Source organism: Pholis gunnellus (assembly GCF_910591455.1).
Source record: "Pholis gunnellus genome assembly, chromosome: 18".
In the NCBI taxonomy this organism is placed as follows: domain Eukaryota; kingdom Metazoa; phylum Chordata; class Actinopteri; order Perciformes; family Pholidae; genus Pholis; species Pholis gunnellus.
In genome coordinates, this window is record NC_136545.1 from 8,332,072 (window position 1) to 8,355,753 (window position 23,682).

The 23,682-nt window shown below is 41.0% G+C and overlaps 1 protein-coding gene across 1 annotated transcript in view; it reads right to left on the bottom strand.

Annotated features, from left to right (window-relative positions):
- The window catches only part of epha5 (EPH receptor A5), a gene marked incomplete at both ends in the record, with an annotated part of 54,281 nt that extends 49,872 nt beyond the window's left edge, over window positions 1-4,409 (bottom strand). Inside the window, one exon of the mRNA XM_079178862.1 lies at window positions 4,310-4,409. Coding sequence (XP_079034988.1) covers window positions 4,310-4,409 — 100 coding nt within the window. The remainder of the gene's footprint in view (window positions 1-4,309) is intronic.
- Between the last annotated feature and the right edge of the window lie 19,273 nt (window positions 4,410-23,682).

The window sequence follows — 23,682 nt, forward strand, 5'->3', positions numbered from 1 at the left end:
ATGGATAAACGACCAACATAAAACAATTTACAATCATAATATGTATTCAGCTAATAAAAGGTGAAATTGTGACAGGTATATCACCAAGGCTGACCGCTGTGTAGATTTGGATGAGAGTTTGGAGAATTGACACAATCTTAATCAACTGAGGATTGAAAAAGAACTTTTTGGACCCGTGTGTTCACTGCAGATCTGCTCCTCAGACAAAATCTCAGGAAAGTTACTGTCAAAAGTAACTTTCCCCTGAGGGCGTGTCTCTCTTATAGTTATAGGCCGACAGGTTAATGACCACTTTCAATCTCTGTAACCTACTAAACTGGTTTTAAATGAAGTCTTTGAATTTTAAAGGAATTCATTACAAAAGTCGTTTAAAAGCCACTTCATGAGTTGACATAACAGTTGGCACGGCCTGGAGTGTTGTGCCAAGACGAGTGGCTATCATCTAGTTACACACTTTTGTGCATCTTGTTGACACTCCCGAGTGGTTCCGTGCCCCCAACGGTGCTCTCCGCTCTAACCGATCCATTAAAATCCTCCTTTCTCAGCCGTTCAGTTGAAAGCTGTCAAGTGCAATAAACCTGACCACTTGGGCAACACTGGTGACTGCGTAGTCTCTCGTGAGTTCTGCATTATCCTCCCACTGCTCTGCATGAATGTTCTCGCCGTTTTGAAAACGAGACTCAAGTTCTTTCAGGCCGGAGTTCAGGTCTCTTTATCTCATCTGTGATAACGTTTGGCTTGTTCAGCGTCTGGCACAGCGTGCACTCAAACAATAAACGAGAAAGTCCAACTGAACGCTCTATTGTCAAGCTTCTCGTCTCCATGCAACGGGACCAGATTGAGAGCTAGACATGTCAGCATACTAGTAATAGAAGAAGTAGTATATGTTACACATGCTAACTGGTCTTAGATATGTCCCTTTCAGAACATCCAGAGACTATTTAACTACTTGCAAATTCATTGTTTCAGTCCCTAACTAATGCCCCATCCATGACAGCTGGTGTGGATATCCCACTATTGGCACGTTTTCAATTTTGAATGTTGGATTATGTCAATTATTTTCCCACGGGAGCTGCCAAATTTAAATTGTGAGTGAGTGGTAGTTGCAGAAGACACTGGAATCCACATCACAATATGTTTTACCATCTCTCTTCCCTTAGTTGTGATAAAGCTTCACAGAGCAGTGAGTAACGCGAGTATCTTGCCGCCATATCCCTTGTGTTGATTCTTGCCAGCAAGAGGAGTTTCGTAGTGTAACATTAATACGGAGCAAAGACCAATACTGCATGCCAGAGATTCAATCAATCGTCCAAAGGTCTACCCTCATAAATACTATCCACGTCCTAAAAGCAGCTGTTGGGCACAATATTTCCAGTCCTCTGATAAGCTTTATTACAAGACAGCGGATCCTCTTATCAACCCTGCCCCGATGTCAACAAAAGAATAGAGGTCCACAGTGAGAAGGTGGAGTGAGCGGAACAAAATATGAGGCGGAAGCTAGTTCACTATCCGAGACGCGCTCGCTCCGCTCCCCCTCCCCAAACACACTACACTACACTACACTACACTAGTCTTACCGTCTCCGCTGCTCTGTAGAGAATAATAAAAGATGTCCTTAGGAGGCGATTAGACAACTAATTAGGCCATAAAGAAGAGATAAGTGATGCTGAACTAGATCATAAGGGACACGTTACCTCGTTCACACACTCTCTCTCTCTCGCTCTCTCTCTAAGGATCAAACCACCGAACAAGTTGGAGATCAGCCGCGACAATGATCTACAGAACTTCTTATTAAAAGTCATCGCCATTGAAATGAGTGAAGCGATTGAAAGGCTTGTGGTGACATTACTTCAAGGATACTCTAAATATTTCCAAAAAAAAATGTTGAAGAGTGAGAAGATTTTCAGCATGTGGAGTACAGATAAAAATGATCTTCGAAATAATCACTGAATATCCGAGAGCGACATGGCTGCCATTTACTTTTAATTGCACATTTGTAGCAATCGAGCAGGGGATGGGTTTTAGTGCCAATACAACCTTGTCTGAAACCACGTCCTACCTTTTACTTCTGAAACCAAAAGTAAGTAAATAAGCGGGCAAACCTACACTTCCATCGAGCCATTTACTGTAACTAACCAAAATCTACTTTCCTCATTTCAACGCCATTACCAATAAAAAGCTAATATATGAGTTAAGTGTCACTTAACACACCCCTCATTAGTCAGACATTATTATTAATGACAGACAAAAAAAGAATCTCTACAACAGACGAGAAGGCATCTGGCTCTGCATCGAGATGTTCTATTAAATTGATCGATTTCAAAAATAATGGATTAGCTTCAACATAGGGAATTAATCAAGTTGGCAGAGTGTGTACAGTTTTCCTCAGCAGCATTAGTCATGAGCGGTTGAAGCCCCACTGCAGGGTAACTGTCCTCACTGCTAAATGTTATTAAAGAGGCATCAGGGCCTTTTTTTTTTTAAATTCTGTTCATGAGGCAAGTCTGCTGTTTAATGTGAGGACACATTGAAACATCAGTGCCCAGAGTCCCCGATGATTCCGCCAAGATGTCTAAAGCGAGCTGAAAAATGGTTTAATGTGACTTTTTCAATTACAATAAATCAGCCCAATGAGAGGATAGCGGCTATTTTAATTACGGGCTTCACCCTCCGCTCCAATTATGCACACAATGTGTGATTATCCGTTGCGATACAAATACGTATAAAATTCGTCTAAAATTTGTGTTGAATCTGGCGAAAGGGGCGAGGTGTTTAACTGTTGTATTTTGAAATAAGGAGAAAATGTTTGCACTTTTTCAGTCAAATTTGAAAGAAAATAAAAAATTCTTAATGTGCCACCGCAGAGCAAAACAAAAGGATGTGTGTGATGAATGAAAGACAGCAGGGAAAGGAAATGCCTGGCTCATTGGAAGATCATTTTGAGGACTTCTCTCTCTTTTCTCTCACTCCAGTCAAAACATAAACTTATGATCCAGGCTGCCATTGATTCACGCTTCTCGCAGCCTGAAGCTTGATTTTAACAAGGCCGGAATTCAAGTATATACAACTGCAGATACAGACAGAAATCCTCATGAGTAATTGGCACAGACAGATACAGTAAAATACCCTTTCTTTCAAGTGAATTTATCGAACTGTTCACTCCTTTGTGGAACTTGTATGCCAACACTACAAAATGCAATTTATCCCATTAAACCAAAACCCCACAGTAATTTAATTCAGAGAACACTGACACAAAGAGGTAACCTGTACATTCCAGGTAAACTTCAATTATTTTACATGTTACCGAAAGATGCCCTGCAGGACCCCCGGGTGTCCCATGGTCACACTTTTGGGAAAGGCTTTTGCGAATCTAAACTTTGAACAAATACATCTGCCATGTGAAGAATAAGCAGGTTGATGGATGTTCTTTCTTTCCCGGATAATGCTGTTTAGAGCCCCCAAACAATGGCATTCATCTCAAGCTATTACAATGCTGCTCAGCCCGCGGACAATGGCGTGGGAACAATATTTGACACACTGATTCACACGTTGCACTTATTTCCCTTTTCCTATCTTTAAGCCTCGTTGCAAATGTCCATATTTGATATTCAGAAGTAAACGGTCTTCACCTCACGCATATGGAAATAATTGAGCCAAATTAGGTGGTGGTGCCAAGTGAAACTGTTAATAGCTGACAAGAAAAGTAACATTACTGCCAACCATCTGAACTGACAGTATTAAAGGGATTTCATCGCATCGTTAAAGAATGTCAGACTAGACTAAACCTCAAATAACCTGTAATGGGAATCAAGTGAAACATCGCAGCACAAACCTATAAGTTCCCATTATTATAAGAGATGTCAAAACTCAAATTGAATTCCTGACCTCCTACTTATTTATTTTTTGAAAGCACAATAAAGCGCTTTAAGGTCAATGCCAATTCAACAGTATGAGCTGCTCAGGACGATGTTTAAGAAGTGAATTTCGCAGCGCCCTGCGCGTCTGTCTGCGCTGCCAAGTCCTCCAAGGACTGCTTATCTGGAGAGACGCATGCTCTGATCAAAGGTCTTTTTTTTTTAATTTCATGTTTTTTACAGTCTCGGAACACATTATTACGGACTTTGGGGGGGACACAGCTGCCATAAACATTATCTGCTCAATTTCATTTTGGACCTCCTTTTCAAACAGCGTCGGAACTGCCGACGGTGCGGAGCACCAGAGACGGACCTTTAACCGGTCAGACTTGTCAGTGCCAATTAAAGTCGTGGACCAAACAGCGGTGTCCACCATGTGTCTGTGCGCGTTTTACCTTCATTTGCGGGGATGCACCACGCTCCGTGCAATGTCAGACTCCAAACCCACGTCCACGCCGCCAGCCGAATTCCACAACTCCACCGGCGAGATTGCATGGCGCATCCAAAAAAAAAAACCACACAACCGTGGGAATGGGGAGGGGGGGGGGAGATATTTCTCCTAAATAACAACAGTTTCGGTCAGCATGAAGCGGGATGCCGTTGGGAAACCATCTGTATCGTTGTACGTCCACTCAAAGGGAAGGGAGCTCATGTTATGCAGCGGGTAGAGGAAGCAAGTGACGAGTGTGTTCGCTCTTGGTTTGGGGAGGCGGGCAGCGCGCCGGGGGTGGGGGGGAGGGGGGCGGAGTGAAGCGCAAGTCTCTCCAATCACAGAAACCTCCACAGGTGAACCCCACTGCTGCTCCAGATGATGGCTTTATTACTCCTACCTCGTTACCACTTTCAGATGTAACGTCGTTACTTTATGGTGCCTATCAAGCGCCCCCCCCCCCTGCATTTGTGTTAAACTGTGTGATGAACAGAGCCGGGTTAGTTACTTCTAAATTCGTTACCTTTAAAAACCAATGACAGTTTGATGCTCCCTGCTACACGCCCCCTGCATGAATTGGCGAATGGGGATTGTTCATTTTAAGAGTATTTATTTACACTGGATAACGCTAGGGTAGGTGATCTTCTTCAAAAATATTGTTGTATTTGTTCTCATTACATCCCGCTTGCAATCAATAAATAGAATAACAAAAATACTTGATGGCCCGTCTACCTGTCTTCCTACAACTGTCTGCCTGAGCGCACTCTTTCAGTGCACTTATTGCAGGTCACTGGAGAGTTCTTAATAAATGTGCTTAACAGCTGTGAGTACAATAGACATGTTCATTGTTAACATAAATAATCTGAATTTTGGGGGAGTGGGTTTGGAGGGAGACCTGAAGGGACGGGCTGTCAGTGTTGCTGACTTGGTGACTTTATCAATAGATTTGGAAAATCTCGAAAGAGTTTGCAACACTGGGCTGGGTTTGTTGGTTGGGTAATCTCTGTTTATTTTTTTTTATCTAGCATAATCTTGCAAGTTTCTCAACGTTGCCAACCCTAGTTTCAAAAGAAATTAACCAAACCATGAAACATGCTAACAGCATCCACTGCTGAGTTTACTTCAGAGGTTGATATTGAATCAGTAACTGGCATTATCACTCAAAATCCTGATGAGTGTCATCTCCATCCCCGGAGCATTATTGCTCGGCTGTGGATACAAAACTAATTCCCTTGTAGGGAGCAATAACAGGTGGAAAGACGCTGCAAAGAAAGAGACGAGAGTAGACTTGAGCCTGGCAATATATGAAATTATTGACGTGAAAGCTGTGATTTGCTATTTGTGTGGTGGCACCATTCAACCAGCAACAAACGAAAGAGTACAGTATTAAAAGACATAATCAAAAACATAATTTTCTTTTCATACTGCAGCCAAGCAGCATTTTCTTTCTTCCTTGTTTTTTTTTTTTTTTGGTGGCTTTATGGTCAACCTTAGGCTACCTCTGGTGGTCAGGTCAGCAAACTATAATGCAAACTGTATAATAACTCACGTCAAGACCTATTCATTCTTAAATGCATTTCTAATGCAACAAGCTCTTTTTTTAAAATGTGTAATATTGACCCATTGTAATAATTTTGAAAAGTGCTAAATAAATCAATTAAACTTACTTACATACACACATTTGTCTGACGTCACTCATTCAGTTGTGTTCCATTATAACCAACAGGCTAGCACGATGAACCTCTCTATTCAACCTCTCTGGTTGAAAGCTTGCGATGACTGAACAAAGGGAACAGTCTAGACAGAGACAATAACAGTTCTTTCCTAAATGTGTCCATTTAGTGAAGTCCCTCAGAAACACTGTAGGCGCACGCATCTCTGAAGTGTGAATATGTATTAACTATACACCCCCATCCCTGGCACAAACACACACATATACCGTCCGCCAACTCTTCACACCATAACTGTGAATGACAGTCATTTCTTTGTCTGCTTCCTGGGTAAATATGTGTTGTATATAGAAACATTCTCGCCACAGATGAAGGCTCTGGAAAGGAGAGTTCTATCATCATGATTCCTCAAAGTGTGTTCAATTAATTAATATCTATGGGACCATAAAACTGTTAGATGATGTTTGATGATTCTGCAATGGCATCTTGGCTTTGATCCCCGTTTCTACTCAATCTTCCTTTTCTCTCACGTCTCACCATCTAGCAGAGTCTCTTTCATATTCTCAGTGTTACCTGTATACGTGTTTAAGAAAATGCACACAGTACTCATGTTCTCTCATTCTCTCTGAGCTTTTCCCTCTGTATTCTATCCTTCTCACAGTTTTTGCTGTTTGTCTTTCTATTTTTGTCCTGCCTTTATTTTTCATGGTGCAATTAGGTTCTTTGATAACTGGGGGATTCTCGGTTTTGTCCCTGTGGCGTGCCCTGCCGGCACCTCCCACGCTCGTGTATGCACATACATACAGGCGTGCACACACGCATGCATGGCTTCATTGCTAAAAACATACATTCAGATCTTCAATGACCCCAATGCAACCTCCCTTGTCAACCCTGATAGATAGCACAAATCCCCACCTCCTATTTGTGACATCAATTTGAACATCTTTACATTTTAAATGTTTCCCATATTGCGGTAAACAACAAACATTGCTCGCCAAGCACAACCGTAACCGAAGGTGTAACGCCAGGGTGGTTATGGCGGTGGTGTATTTTTGGCATGTAGGGGTCTGATTAGCACTGACAGCGGGTGTGGAGGTGGTTCTGGGATGCCAGAAACTGTTGTCGTCTCGAGGAGGTGTCGTCGGCTTAATTCTGTAATATGTCTGCGGAGGAAAGTGCAAGAAAAAGATCCGCCCCCAAACCTCAAACCGCCCCCTAGCAGTCAGATATCAGTGATGTATCTCCTTATTTTGTTGTTTGCCAATGTATTTTATGTTATTCTTTTGGGTGCTTTTGATAGTATAAGTGGTGGAATTACTGTGACAGGTTAGGGTTCCTTAGTCCTAGACGGTAGGTAGGACGTAACTTAGGTAACACCTAACCAAGTACTTTTGTTGCCTAATCCTAACCAAATACTTTTGTTGACTAAATCTAACCTAGGACTTTTGTTGCTTAAACCTAACTAAGTACTTTTGTTGCTTAAACCTAACTAAGTACTTTTGTTGCTTAAACCTAACCAATTGCTTTTGTTGTATACACCTAACCAAGTATCTTTGTTGCCTAAACCTAATTAAGTACTTTGATTACCTAAACCTAGTACTTTAATTGCCTAAACCTAACCAAGTATTCTGCTGCCTAAACATAACCTTGTTGTACTTTTGTTGAGTAAGTAAACCTAAAAACTAAATAAATCTTTGTTGAAAGTATATTTTAAACAGAGACTACATTTGTAACAAGCGGAAACTGTACGTTTCCTGTCAACACTGAAGTTTATTTTGAAAAGATACCTCTGGGACTGAGAATGTGTTGGTGAATTCTTATGCCCTTCCATCCCCATGATTACTTCCTGTCCAGAAGAAGATTTCTTCAAACAACGTAGCACTAAGGTTAGAGACATGACATCATCCACACTTTTAAATACACACCGAACTCAAACAGAGTCGATATGATGTAAAATGCCAACGTGGGCATGAGTATGGCCAAGATAAATGTGAACCATATCCAACCTTTTCTTTGGTGGTAAAAAGTCTCTGTAGGATTTGTTTTTCACTACAGGACACAACATCAGCACACGGCATTTTCCCAAACCAATGGTTTGTTGCAATCAGATGTGATGGCACCTTGGGGGATAAACAGTCAGTTGTGATTTTGTGTGTGCCCACTCACGACAGTAGGGGAGGGAATGGGAAAGCAAGGTCAGACAGGGTCAGTGGAGCACACACACACACCTCTCCTTCTGTCACACATGCACACACACACACACACACACACACACACACACACACACACACACACACACACACACACACGTGTAGCAGGGAGTACCTGGCTTTTGGCAGTGAGGACACCTTTGTCTGATGCAGAAGTAGGAAGTCAAAACTGACTCAGTCCTCCAACTGAGAAGATCTCCCTTCACACATGCACACACAAACACACACTGGTATTACAATTATAATACAGCTTGTCCGTTATTTGCCTAATGATCATGTTTTTCTTTTTATTCATAGTATATTCTTCTACAACATTCTTGTGTTAACAGAAATCCAGTGTTACATTGGTGTGAAGAAAATGCATTTTGAAATATCTCAGCTTTTAAAATGTCATTCTAAAACTTTTGTAATTTCTTTGTGAACCCACACATACATAATTGTTTTCCTACAAATAAATATTAGTGTTAGTCTTATTCACTCCATATCCATATCTAGAAAGACATTTTTCACAACTTTATTGACAGAAAAAAGAAACACACTGTAAATAAAATAGCCGAGTTGTGATATAAAGGTTATAGACGATGAACATGATATTAAAAAAGATAAATTTGAACGATAGCCCCATTTATTTATTTTCAAATTTTCTATAAATATGGCAATAATATCTTTTTCATGAACGCTTTTGGCCATGATAATTGTGCAGTGAAAACCGTGACAGCCCCCTCAAAAATATATTTAAGATATTTATTCTTGAAAGCAAGTGGTTTCACACTACATGACATTTCTCAAGTATTCCGTTAGTTATTGATTCTTCTGTTGGGGGAAAACGTGTTGCTGGTGAACTGAAATCTAAAATAACTTCTTTTTTATAACCTCCTTCTGATCAGCAACCCTGAGGAAGAAATGGGCCTTGAGGTAGTTGAGAAATCCCCATGGACCCTCTACACACACACACAGACACACACCCTGCACCCCCATTCCCAAAATAATCAGCTTTGGGGCTTGACCAGCTGGCCTCTGCTGCAAGGAACTCTGGGATTTTCCAAAATGCCATGACAACATGTGGTGAAGCATTGCCTCCCGAGCAACGTCTGCTATTATTACATTAACTCAGATGCTTTTAGAGGCGCTTTCCTCTGGAACCATAAGCACTGCAGGGCTGAAAAAAGAATGTGGTTCACTTTGCTAATCATTATTCTCCTCCATTATTTCTGAATTTGGTTGATATGACAACTTATTTCACGAAATCAGACGCCAGTGTTCAGAGCATACATTTGAAATCACAGCCTGAGTTAAATGAACTGGAAAAAGCAGAGTCCAACAGTGCTTCACCCCTATGAGCCGGGATGAATTATGCTTCGGTGGCGCAGCAGAGCGTTTACACACCTGATTTTAGGAGTTCCAAAGAGGATGGTGGACTTTTTTTTTTTAGTGGCATGCATTTTGTGGCAGGAAAAGCATGTGTCTAATTACAGAAGTGAATTGTGGCTGCATTCCATTTCCATCCTAACTCCAGTGCCTGGCTATGTCGGCTCACTGGCATGCCTTACTGGAGCATTTAAATGAAGAAAAAAAAAAAGAGAGCCATTGCTCACGTTGTAAGTTACACCTGTGCTTTTTCAATACGAGTTAAAAATACCTGGCGAGCACAAAGATGTACCGGCAGAGTTCAGAGATCATGCTCAGACTGATGCACATGGAAACTGCTGGTTGGTCAGGTCGACAGTTCACCGAAGAGAAAAGAGGTAATCTAGGAGATAGTGTGCACCTCGTTATCTGTTCCGATCTCGTGGTGAGGTTCCTCCCTGTCAGTCTGTCATGATTCTGCGGAGAGAGTGCGCTGCTTTGCGGGATGTTACAGCAAGACCCTCAATGGCGCCATTCCATAAAAGTCACAGTTAAGTTTCACACCTGTTAAGCGACCGTGAGACCACCACAGGTGGACTCACTTGCTGCTCATCTTGCTGCAATTAACCTGCATCCACTCCTAACTACTTGACATCAACCCTCAAATAAAGTTCTGCAAATCAGATTCTCTGGCCTCTATCTGACCCCGAAACATGGAGCTCTTGTTTTGGGCTTATAAAGAAGGAAAGCGAACACACAAATACACACACACACAACACACAGCCCCCTGGGCATCGTTAAGCCCTGCTTAGCAGCTCAGTGAGGCTGGCAGGCAGTGCTGCTGATATTTTCTCTCTATTTTGGCTGCTCCCTTCGGCATGGTGCTCCAAATCCTACAGCTCTCTCTTCACACATTTTATCTCCCAGCTCAGGACCTACAGAATATATACTTTATTTGAAACTGAGTGTGTATAGGGCTGAGGGATAACATATTCTAAGTGCAATCCGTGGAGAGAGAAAAAAATATGCCTGAGGTTCTAAGTTGAGCCATAGCATAAATAACAGAAGTGTTTTGATTTAGATTCCTTCAACAGGCAAAAGAAGAAACAATTACGTCTTTCTTACCGTTTTATTACATTTCTGTAATGTATACTATTTTTTTTAAAGAAGTGATACTTTTAGTCCAATGCACTAGAATAACTGAAAATGGCTGTGAGGATTCATATGCATAGTAGATGTGTGCGCTGACAATTATGATTATGGATTATTGAAAAAGAAGACCAAAAACAAAACTTTGATCTCCTGAGCTGGATTTAAATTGTAACAAAAAACAGGAAAAAAATAAATACTTCATACTCAATTGCGCTACAGAGCTGAAGCAGCAGTGAGATCAGACTGATCTCCTGAGCCTTTAATATTCAGTATCCCCTCAGTGTAGAACTGTTAGTTCAGGCAAGTAGCAGTCAACTTGGAGGAGAGACGACGGCCCTCCAGAATACAGACTACTCTGCAATTCAGGGCTGCCATTTTTGGAGTTATATAACATACCCCCCCCCCCCCCCCCCCCCCCCCAAACACTTTGGCATCTTTTTCTATCGATTGCCTCCATTTCCCCAAGGCACGCCCCGCTTTCGCATCCTTTTCATCTGTTTCATCCTTTTTGTCTCCTCCAATCTAACCCCCAACAGCCACCCACGCCCCCACCCCCATCCATCCCAGCACTTTTCTGTCACTTTGCTTTTCTCTACCTCAGCTTTTTTTTTCTCCAGCAACACATACAGCACATGCTTTCTCTTGTCTATTTAGCTCCTATGTCGACCTTTCTCATATGCCCCCACCCTTCCTCCTCCTCTTCATTCTTAATTTTTGATACAATACAATATTCTCAATGCACCACACCCTTACACTCATTTGGCACAGCTGACGTGATGATGCGCCAATTCAATAAATGTAATTTAGACGGTATCTACATTTATCTACAGGTTTCTACTCTCTTCAAAATGAGTGATTGTACTTCTCCAAGGATTTCATTGTACAGCTGTGTCTAATAGAGTTTCCCAACCTCTGTGTTTCTGCTCAATTTAATCAGAATTGACAGGGCCAATACATAAAACTAGCAAAATAAGATCAAAAATATAAAAATGATTACATTAATTCACTCAACTTGGAGAGTATTCCTCATCGTTTAAGCCTTGTGAGGACGTTTAGCCCAATAGAAGTGCACACATGCGTGCGCACCCTCACACTTCTGAAGCCCTGTATTTCCTCTTCCTTTTAACCTACATCTTCAATATCATGCTGGCTACACACACACACACACACACACACACGCCCCCTGGGGGTCCAGGGCAATCCAATCAATTGTTTGTCTAGTTCAATGGTGTTAGCAAAATGCTGGCATCTCTCTTTCTTTCCCTCATTTCTGTCTATCTGTTATCCGTCCATCTCAGTCTCTAAGCAAAAACAATAAAAGACAAACCAGTCACCCTTTTAACCAAAATATAATCGACACCATTTGGAAAATGTAACAAACAAATGTATGCCTCCCCAGCTTAAGATAGAAAACAGCTGATTTGTACATTGTAGTACAGCCAAAAAAAAAACAGACCATGAGTGGTCTCAGGAGAAAGTTTGGATACGATGTTGTCCCCTACAGTTGGCAATGGTGCCAAACAGATGGAAGTCGTCACAGCAATACTATACAATGTGTAAGTGTTGATGTTCAAAGAGCTGGAAATCATCCACAAGTATCACAAATCAAAAATAAGCTTCACAAGGGTGAAACAAGAGGGAGAGGCAAAACAAAGTCTTGAAGAGACAAGTACGTCAAAAAACGTAGTTTTTTAACAAATTAAGTTTTGGCTAATTTGACTTAGAAGCATCATTTATCATTCATGTCTAGCAGGAGTATTTGAACAAAGGGGACTTCTGAAAAATGTATACCATTGATGTAGTACACTGAAAATAATCGTCACAATAGCGATGTCTGTAGATGCCAATTCAAGGCCAGAGCAGTACTGAAATGATAGCAAAATAGAAAAACAGTTAAAATTGCTAATGGCAATGTTACGTTTCATTAATTAAAGCAATGTGTACATTTTCCCCGTGCTCATAAATGACAGTAACTGCTTGTCCTGTTTAACCACAGAGCATGTTCATTGACCAATCAGAAGTCACTACGCTGATGATGTGTAATGAGCAAAATCAATATATTCCCTCTACTCAGTTTCAGTCAAATGAGGTATTTGTTCACAAACCTCAAACACCTACATGATTCACATACATACATGTATCCGTAAACACGTCCTCCTTCCACTTCCCCCTGCTGATATACATGTACCAACGCCCTGCCAGCACATGCACATGCTGCCTGATTTAAATGTTGCATGTGAAAACGAATGGATCCCTATGGAGCAATAACAGACTAGATGGTATGTGTGTGTGTGTGTGTGTGTGTGTGTGTGTGTGTGTGTGTGTGTGTGTGTGTGTGTGTGTGTGTGTGTGGATGAAGAAAGGAGATTATGGATAGAAGTTCCCTGGGGAAAAAACAATAGCCTTCCAGTCACTCGTAAGGGTGTATTCTATACGCTCCTTCGAATGTATGTATGCTTCTCTTTAAATTATTATTATCATGTTTTGCCTCTGTGTTTAGTTGTTGGGGGGAGATAAACAGCTGTCATTGCTGATTGAGCAAGTTGTCACACACTCAAGCCGCCCACATATTACATTCTATTTTTGCAAATCAGTGACTCCTTTTGTATTTATCACTCGACCTTAATTACGTCTTATTTCCTGTTGCAGTGAATGACATAAGCTGACAGGAAGTAAATATGGAGCTGTTGCCTAGCAATCCAATTCCATTAAAAGTGTCTATTGTTTTGATTGTATTCGATGTGTATCTAGATTAAAACAAATACATAAATAACAAAGCCATCTCAAATCTGAAAGTGCCTTTTTTTAAATGCTGACTATTTGCAGACGTGTTATTTTATGATTATTGTGAAATAACATCAATCTGACAGGCCATTATATTAATGTTTTAGCCATTGTTGAATACAATTGTATTCAGCCAAACAATAGACCACATATTGAAAAAAAAAATAAGAATTTGCTACAATCTGATGTGAGCCGTTGAAACGCTGTGCTTGTGCAGCCACTTCTAGTTTAACCAGCTGCCATGAAGAAAATAAGTAGTAGCATGTTATCTAAAATTGAGCCATTTTGACTGAAAATTACAAGTCTTAGTAGTAGAACCTTGATCTTCCATCTGAAGGCAAAAGCACTCCCCACCATTCATTGTCAAAGTGGAGTACAGCCTGTTTTTACTCATGTCTCCACGATGTAATCGTTCTTTCATTATGCGTACATGCACTTTAAAAAGATGTCCATGCATTATTATTTGCATATCAAACACTGAGCTTTTTTTTTTTTTAAAGGCAAGACTTAATTAAATCTACAGTGAAGAGAGATGAGGAGCTGGCAAGAGAACAAGGGCGATAACAGAACACTGAGAATCTGCAAAAGGTCTGAACCAGGAGGCAGCATGCGTAATGGGCTTGTTGGGCAGAGGATCAACACTTTAAATCTTGAAGTGTCTCAGACGGTTTGGACAGGAAAAGTGAATGGGACCCGCCTCGGCTCTCTTGAGAATGAAACTTTCAGTGAACAGACACAACGTGACCTGACGTACACTATTTCAATTATTTAAAAAATGAATGCAAGCTATAAAATTAATATTTGATTGTGAAAATGACACAAAAAAAAATAATATTTATGAGAAAAACTTTGCACAAATAACAAAAAATTAAATTGCAAAAGACTTCACACCAAGTCTTGCTGAAAAACGAAATAATGAACCCAGAAAATTTCCCTCAAAAGGCAAATTTGCCAAGCTAGTTAGACGTGCGGCTCATGTCATGCAGAGAGCCTCCTGAGAATAGCAGAGTACAATTTGCCACAGTCTGGGATTTCGCTCTGGTCTCATATGCAGGATTGTCTGTCGTTTCCACACGGGACCCATATTTCGGTACCTTGCAAAATTGATTCACAAACGCCATTGTATAGCAAAACTGTGCCAGTAATTAAGGCCACTATAGCCAGGTCAGAGGCTACCTTCTTCAGCAGATTCACTCCTTAAATTGCTTTGGAAACATTTTTCTTTCACGTGTACCATAAATGAGATTATTCACCTTGCAGTCCTATTATTTCAGTCTACCTTACATTGCCAGAAATAAGAAGGTCAAGGGCATCCGGCTCAGCACTCCACCGCTCAGGTTAAACTGCTTCTTGATTTGGTTACCTAATGTGAATGGGAAAAATAGGAAAAGATAATACAGATGTGTGCAAGCCCGTAGATCGCTGTCTGACTTTTTGAGCAGCGTGAAAAAAGGCATCTGCTCTTATCTTAGCAGCTGTGGGGGAGGCAGTGGTAGCATGCCAGTTTAGAGGAGGACATATATAGTGCGGCGGTGTCGCTGCCTGATGCCCACAGACACAGATGGATTGTGACTGTATATGCTGCCTGCCAGGAGAGAGCTGTTACAGCTGGTAGACACTGCCGAGGCTCTCAAATAACAGCTTGTATATGGGCTCAATGGATGCTCACAGCGTACATGGAAAAGCCATGCCTGATGTGCCCAATAGGTCATACATTACTTCACATTTACGTCTTTTGGCATTAAGCTGCTCAACATTGAGTCAAACAAGCTGTCACGGGAAGAAATCTGGTCATTCTGAATGTGAGAATTGGCATAGAAATCACTGGATACCACAATTAACATAGCTTTCAGTCCTGGAGTCTGTTTCCAGTGGAAAACAAGGAAATTCATTGCTTCCAATTACTGGTTTATTGGCCATGCAAAGGATTCCTGAAGGTCACCGCGGTAATATTCTTCACGTTTCAGATGTTGTCTGTTGGCCATATGTCGTCACACATTGCATTTCCCATATTTAATTTAAATGCAGCTCTTTGGGATGCAAAACAAGTTTTTACTTAAAAAGCTGACTGTTACGACGCTTTCTCGACTCATCAGGCCTCATAATTGACCTGCCAGGGGAGCGGCGGCACAGCTGGCGACACTGCAGCGGTGCTGGGAGAACAGCTTGCATCCAGACATATAGGACAGCAATATAAAAGAGACATAAAAAGACCTTTTGGCTTCATGTTTCTTGCATGTGCTGGGAGACACTGTGGCCAAAAAGTCCAAACCTACATTTACCCAGATGAGATGAATTGTGTTTCTCAGAGGGACCAACAGCAGTTATATAAGGCGCACAGCAACTTGTAAGTAGTTACATGAAGATAAACATAATTAACACACCCCATCAAAAGAAAAGAAAAAAAAATGAAGGACAAAAATATATGAGAGCTCATTGACCTACACCTACTTTCAGGGAAGAGGTGTTTTCTTTCCCCTGTGAAATGATGTGGTGCACTGCAGTTTGTTTATCAAATATAATAACTGTTAGCGTCATTATTAACAATATTAAACATGCACAGGGACGGGAATGATGCATAACAGAATACAGTTTCGAAGCAGAGTCCACATTCCTCTCTCAGCTTATCCCAATCCCCTCGTTGTAACCTCTGCAGGGATCTGTGCTTGCGCTCTGAGTATAAAAGAGGTGGCTGATGAGCTCGCCTTCCAATTTAGCATCCAATATGTTCTTAAAGAAAAAAAGAAAAAATTTAAAAACAAAGACACAGGCAGGACATAAACAGAGTGATTGGCATTGGGTGTGCATGTTTTTGTGTGTTTGTGCGGTTTAGAAAATGGACGGATGGATGCGCCCCCTCATTCTAATTCAGGGTTCGTGTTGAATTGGACTGGAACGTATCCCAGCATACACCGGACGGATGACAAAAAAACAACTGTCTGAGCATGTCAGACTCTATTATAGACCCTTATATGTTAACCAATGGAACATTTATTTTTCTACAAATGTCCCTCATTTTGACAAGAAGAGAAAAGGATTAAATGCCTCATCAACCATTCATTACCCGCTTGGACCATCTGATGTTGCCGTCCGTGACAAATGTCTTCGGCACTGCAGCTACATCATGCGATCATAAAACTAGTCGATTATGCAGAAACCAATCATATATGTTGTTCTTGTCACACAAAGAGTACAGTAAGGGGCCAATAATCAATATTCTAAGTCATGGAAACCAATGTCTTCAATATCAATAGGTCATCATTGTTGTCTGAATCCAAATTGGCTCGTTTTTAGTCATCTATTTGAAAGGTGATATGGTCTCATGCAACATTTGCTTTGAAATGAGGTCATCATACTGTAGATGTCTATTGTAACTGGTACCAATTCAAGCTGATCTCCTCTAAAGCTTTTAAGAGATGGGCATTTATTAAAAAATAAATGTTTTATAGAGCATGAGTCTAAAATATGTAAATCTTGAGGCAGTTGAGTCTAAATGACAGCTCCATTGATCTATTATGGCCACTAACCACTAATAATCAGACTGCTTTAATTTGAACTCAGTTTAACCTCTTTCAGCCCCTTTAGCTTTTTTTGAAGGTGAAGTTCCTTGTTTTATCATTTGCGTAATTTATTGGAAAAGTATTTGTTTGTTGGCAGCAAAAATGGCACATACATGCATATGAGGAATATGAATGTCAGTATAAATTAATTTAATTAAGCAGAGTAGACAATTGCACTTATACCTCCGGTATAAATCACGACCACTCGCGTTATATGTCCAATTACAGATAGTAGCTTTACGTTACACCCCTTTCCTTTTGCATAGCTTCACGCCTTAAGTCTGATTTTCTTTTCTCATGTTACTATCGAATTATTTTCTGTTTATCATGTATAATCACAACCAGTTTCATGGCCCTCAGATTGGACCCATGCCTAATTACAAAAGCTTATGCATTCATGTACCGTGTATCCCCATTCATTATCCAGACGGATATAATACATACACAGGTAGATTTTATTGGATAATAAAATACAGCATTACATGAGTGCATTCAGTTACCGCAGTCAAATAAATCACACTATATTGAATTTCCCGGTCTGTTTGCTCCCCTCTCTTCCTCTCCCACATGCAGCCGGTACACCGGCACAAACACGAGGAGAGGAAAACTAAACCTTCAAAAGACGAAATGCAGGGAGAGATAGAAAGAGACGGAGAAAACCCCCTCCTGTGGTATAATTCCCCCGCGGAGGTTGCCACATCTACACTAGTTAGTTGCACCACTATGACAGCTTTGTTAGGTGTTTATGTTTGTTCGTAGGAGTTTGTATGTGCTTTTGTATCTGTTTTAGAGAATATTTCCCTGTCATGATTATGTAAATGAGGTCTGTGCATGCTTTTCTTCTTGGTGCATAGACCTGCGTATGTGCATGCATTTTGGTGTCTGTTCTTTTTTGTGTATATGGATGCATTTAAAGCAGCACGCTAGTGTGTTTGCATGTGTCTGACTGCCACATGCTGTTTATCCTGGTGATGCAGCTCTCTCCAGTTGGGGGCACAGAGATTCTTTTTTTTACAAGAGGATCACAGACAGGCCCTGTCCCGAACAATACACATTCTCATCTCCATAATCCCTCCATTCCTAAAGGGAGGAGAGGGAGAGAGACAGAGCGTCAGGCAGAGAGAGAGAGAGAGAGAGGGAGAGGAAAAGTGGAGAATGGAGAGAAGAAGACAGAGTAAGAAATGAAAGACAGTGAGCAGGGATGTCAAGATGGGGAGAGGAAGGGATGTAATATATTAGATAAAGTGAGGGGTTGAGATTAAGAGCTAAAAAGAAGCACAACGGGGGGAAGAGGTTAGAAGAGGGGATATATTCTGAAATGACTTAAAAAAAAGGAACCTGATGGCATGATGCTGGGGCAAAAGGAGGGTGGAGAACATGGTTGATGATGACACGTGGACCAGGGTCAGACGAAAAGGAGCATTTCATTTCTTTGATTTATTTCAAGAGAAAGAAGAGGAATTAAACAGAGTTAAAAGTGGTGCGAGGACACTGGATTTGGTGACATCTTTAGTAAGGGTGAGGGCTCACACACACACACACACACACACACACACACACAACCACGTATGCAAAACAAACAAAAAAACAGTGCCAGACAGGGAAGACTGGTGCACAGGAAGTGTGATGTCAGTTGACCCCAATATAAACAAAGAGCAACCAGAGTCAGACACACACACACACACACACACACATGCACACACACGCACACACAAACACACACAAACACACACACACAGACCCTCAGGGCACTTGGCAGAGCCTGTGCTTCAAATTGCAAAACAGCCTGATACAGGAAACAACTAATTACGATTAGTGTGCTTAGACACACACGTACATTACCACTGTGACACATGCATACTGCACGTGCTTCACTGAGACACACAGCAAGGCAGAGCGGCATTTCAGACGACTGAGTCATCATCTGAAAATGCTACGTGAAGTTTCCTCCGAGGGGGGTGTCAACCTACTTCTACACAGGGATCGGGGAGACAAAAAAAAAACCCAACTGGAAACAGAATGAAAGATACGATAAAGACGGAGACACGGAGCAGATAATGCAGTGAGTGGAAACTCCAACCTGTCAGATGAACTCTAAACCATCGCTAAATAGCTGAAGGCTTGAGGCGAGAGTGATGCGATTATTCAGAACAACTGAGCATTGATATGAGGAGGTAATGGAATGAGTATCGTTGTTTCTACATTGAGATAGCTTTGTCTGCCGAATCCGTTTTCTCCAACACCAGCTGATTCATTCAAAGTGTCATTGTTTAGATAGTAACAGTAATCGTCAGATTGGTGGATGCTAAATGGATCAAACAAAACATGTCTTTGGCATCTATTCACACTGTGTATATGACGCTTTGGTAAAGAAATAAGTGAGATATAAGGTCCATCCATCTCACCTTGAGTGATTACTTGTATATAAAATAAAAATGATAGTGTTTGCAGTGCTGGTTCAATAAAGACTTATCGAACTAAAACACCCAAAACTGAAGCCCTGCAAGAGCCAGCGTTGTGTTTACCAGCAGCTCTGTCTCCTGTCCAAGTTTGAATGAACGGATCTCATGGCAACTCTTTATGAATTAACTCTGGTTGAGGTTTCTGGAATAACCCTCCACCCCCTTTTTACATAGCAAATTATATTAAAGCCGTTTTCTCACTGTCTATTAAGTGCAAGACATGCCCTGCTGGGGTAAGACCCGGCAGACGAGTTTGGATGGCAGCCAACTCCATTTCAAAGCCCATGTAATTACTGAAAGTAACTCTTCCAGAGCGTTTGTTGTTCGAATAGAAGGTGTAATATAAAACACATTCAAAGCATAGATGCATGGCGAGATAGATATATACTTCTGCAAAAAAGGTTTATAACTTATGTGTATATCTCATACAATGATAATTCCATAATTGTTAGGACCATTTGTAGTTTTATATCATTTATAACGACTGAAATTTAAATCCTCATCCGCTACTTAATTAAATACATAGTAAAAAATATAAATAAAAAAATAAGTAAATGAATAATACAATAAAAAAATAAGGTGAGCATGAAAACAATAATACTTCAAAATGTTATTATCAAAGAGAAACAGCCTCATACTCTACCCTACCACTACCAGGAAGCATTGTTGTGCTACATTTAGTTTCCTCATATCGTCAGATATTCACAGATCTATTAAAATTAGGTCTGGGTCCATCTGACCATTCAACTCATTTTTGACAAAAAAGCGAAGATATTAATCCAGTAGTCGGAGAAGAACAAAGAGCCTTGAAGTAAACGGCCTCTGAGTTGCATTTTTCACACAAAGGAGAGACCGCTGGAGGCTTTTGATGTCATTTTTCCTTAGAATGATATGATCTCTGCATGATTTTAAACTGTATAACAGTGTGACTATAACCTAGACTACTAGACACCTAGATACTTAAATGACCCACATGCCATTTAAGTATCCGAGCACCCAATTATTTTTCCCCAACTCGTTTTCACAGTGGTTTTGGTTGTCTCGTAATGTGTCATATTAACGATATTTTATGCAAACCCTTTCAAGTATTCATTTCACCTATCTGGCCCCTATTCTCAAACCGGAGAAGAAGTACTTTTACATGATTTCTGACTTGAAGGAATCTGAAAAATTACTTTTTTTTGTTAAAGCCTACATCTGTTGCAGCTGATGGAAACATGCAAACTTTCCATCAAGTCCCTTATACAACCTATTCCAGTCTAAGGCCCCGTCTACACTGAATGGAGGAAAAAAAGGATTTGCTGATACCGCCGACAAGAAAGAGATTGTCCTGAGTGTTTCTCAGATCCTTATTGCTTTTAGAATTTTGGGATAAAGTTTATGGCATGTTTTGCTAAGAGGAATTGGAAATGAAATGACTGCACCAGTAGAGTTTGGCAGACAATCTTCTCACTCAATCTCCAGCCTGCCAGGAAGCAAAGCGGTCTCTGCACACATGCAAAAATACAAAAATACAACAAAAGGGTGGACAGCCCAACTTAGTTAAAAGAAGACCTCACCGACACCCTCCGTTAAGTGCCACTATCGATCTTTAAAGCAGCAGTGTCGCCAGCTATTGATTTCAAATGGATACTGTGTAGCCAGAGGATCCTCTAAAGTTTCAGCTGAGTGCAAATCCGAGGGTTTTGAGTAAATGATGGACGAAAACAGCACTTTTAAAATGACATCAGAGAAATCAAGTGACGGTTGGAGTTTTGCTTGCAACCTTAGGTGTCCCTCTCTGTGACCTTTCTAACCATTCATGACCCATGTTGACCCCCCTCTGCCTCTCTTTCAGATGTTTTAATGCAAATGAGATATTGACTTTTTCAACAACAGCATCAAATCAACGGTTTATGAACAACATTACTGTTCACATTATTCTAATACAATATTATTTTTAGTGATTTTGTTGGCACGAAAGACTTAAAATTCGAATCATGATTTAATAGTTAGCCACGACAGACATGATAATCAAACAGCCCCGCTGGCAGATACCATACCTCATGTTAGGCAAGATTTCTGGCAATCAATAAAATATAGTACATATATTTTAAGTGTATTTAATTACCGATAAGGTCATTGATTACAGTGATTCTTTTAATCTGTGCAATAATGACATTAGCGTTCTGAGAAGCCATCAGACAGTCTGAGAACTGCTTACGTTGAGGTCTATTTCATGTAACTTACACTGTAATATGAGAAACAAACACAGTGCTCTCTCCTCCATGCTTCACTGTATTCACGATATGATAAACGGCTAGAGAGGAACAGAAATGTCAAAATGTGGACTGAGGCAGAATCTGCATGTTGCCACATGCATGAGTGCAGATCCGTGCATACTATATGTGGGCATATTATAAAGAGCATATGCATCTTCACAGACGTTTACACAAATAAAATGAAGAAAGAGATGGAGAGAGAAGAAAACTTCAAAATATTAACCAGGATCAATCAAGAAGCTTTTGCAAACCACAGAAATGGGCTGCTGGGATTACAAAGCCGCATGGACTCTTATTAAGTGGGTTTCGGAGAGCTGAAAACACAAAATAAATAATAAGGTATCGAAGTGAGCAAAAACTAAGCCAGGATGTAGTCTGACAATGCATTTTTGCTCTGGTGTTCTATCAATTATGTACATGAAAAATTCCTTTGTTTGAACTAAAACAATTTTTGCCGCAGAATGTTGTTCCTGTGCAACCGTGTATTGTGGAACAAAAGTCAATAGGACGCTTAAAAATCTAAAATATATATAAGTATGCATGCACTTTTGATTACACTTTTAAGTAATTTAGTCACTTCTCCAGTATGTATTTGGAACACTTCTTCTGTGTTGCTCAACAACACCTCAGCGTGGTGGCTGCCATATTCGTTCGAGTCTGAGAGCCGTCTTCAAGGTGGAGTGTCACATTTGAAAACAGAAGCAGAGACATCGCTGATGGAGACATCCTCAAATGTCTTGTTTTTTTTTTGTTTATGCACTTCGTCCTGCCAGCATACTGTCATGGCTCTACGCAAGCAGGTTACAAGATGCTTAGCCTTGTTCCAACTCTATTTGTGGTCACCTTGTCCTACCCTACACTCGCACCTCTTCCTAGGGTGGTTGCTGTGTGTGTGTTTGCGTGTTTCCCAGGGTTGTGTGTCATTGTCACAATTCAGCATTCTATTTTTTCTGCCCTCAGCTCCCAAGAGGTATACTGTCCCCCATACGCTAACACCCACCCATCCTCCTCCCAGACGCACACATATGCACACGCGCACACACACACTAAAACACACACGTGCACACTCACAAATGCGCTATCTCAGTCAAAAATTCATTGGAATTCAGACCATGGACTGTAGTTTGGGGTCGTGACTTTCTGCTGTGTACACGGCCCAGAGCTATATAGCACGGGAGAAAGTGTGCACTCTCTCTGTGATCTCTCTCTCTCTCTCTCTCTCTCTCTCTCTCTCTCTCTCTCTCTCTCTCTCTCTCTCTCTCTCTCTCTCTCTCTCTTTTCTGTCAGTATGCCTGTCACCTCTCTCTCTCTCTCTCTCTCTCTCTCTCTCTCTGTCAAACACACACACACAGACACACACACACACAGCCGCTGAATGATGTTTGGATTCTGATCTTTTCGCTCCCAGCACCAGACCAAAGAGAAGCGGTCCCAACTTTTAACTCCATGTTTCACCTTTCCAACCAGAGAATTACACCTGCCTCTTTCCCTCATTTACATCTCTCTTACTTGCTTCTCTCAGGTGCTGGCGGCGTTAGTCACAGGCGCAAGTGAGTGAACTGTCTGATATCAAACAGACATGGGGCGTGATGGGGGAACAATTGCTTTGAGGAGAGAATGTCTTCAAAAGTCCGATGCCAAATTACGAGTGATGACAGAGCTTTCATTGCTTTTACACGCACTACTCTTCCTGCAGCTATTGCTTCTATGGAGGTAAAAAAATATGCAGGGAAACCATATATCTCCCTACCAGGCTGCACAGTTAAGCGTGATCCAAATGTATTCTTTGGTAAAACAAAGGACCAATGATAAACTTCTCTTTACAGCAGACTCCTCCCCCCACCGCCTGATAGCGATATCTATCACATCTTAAACTCTCTTTCTCTTCTCCT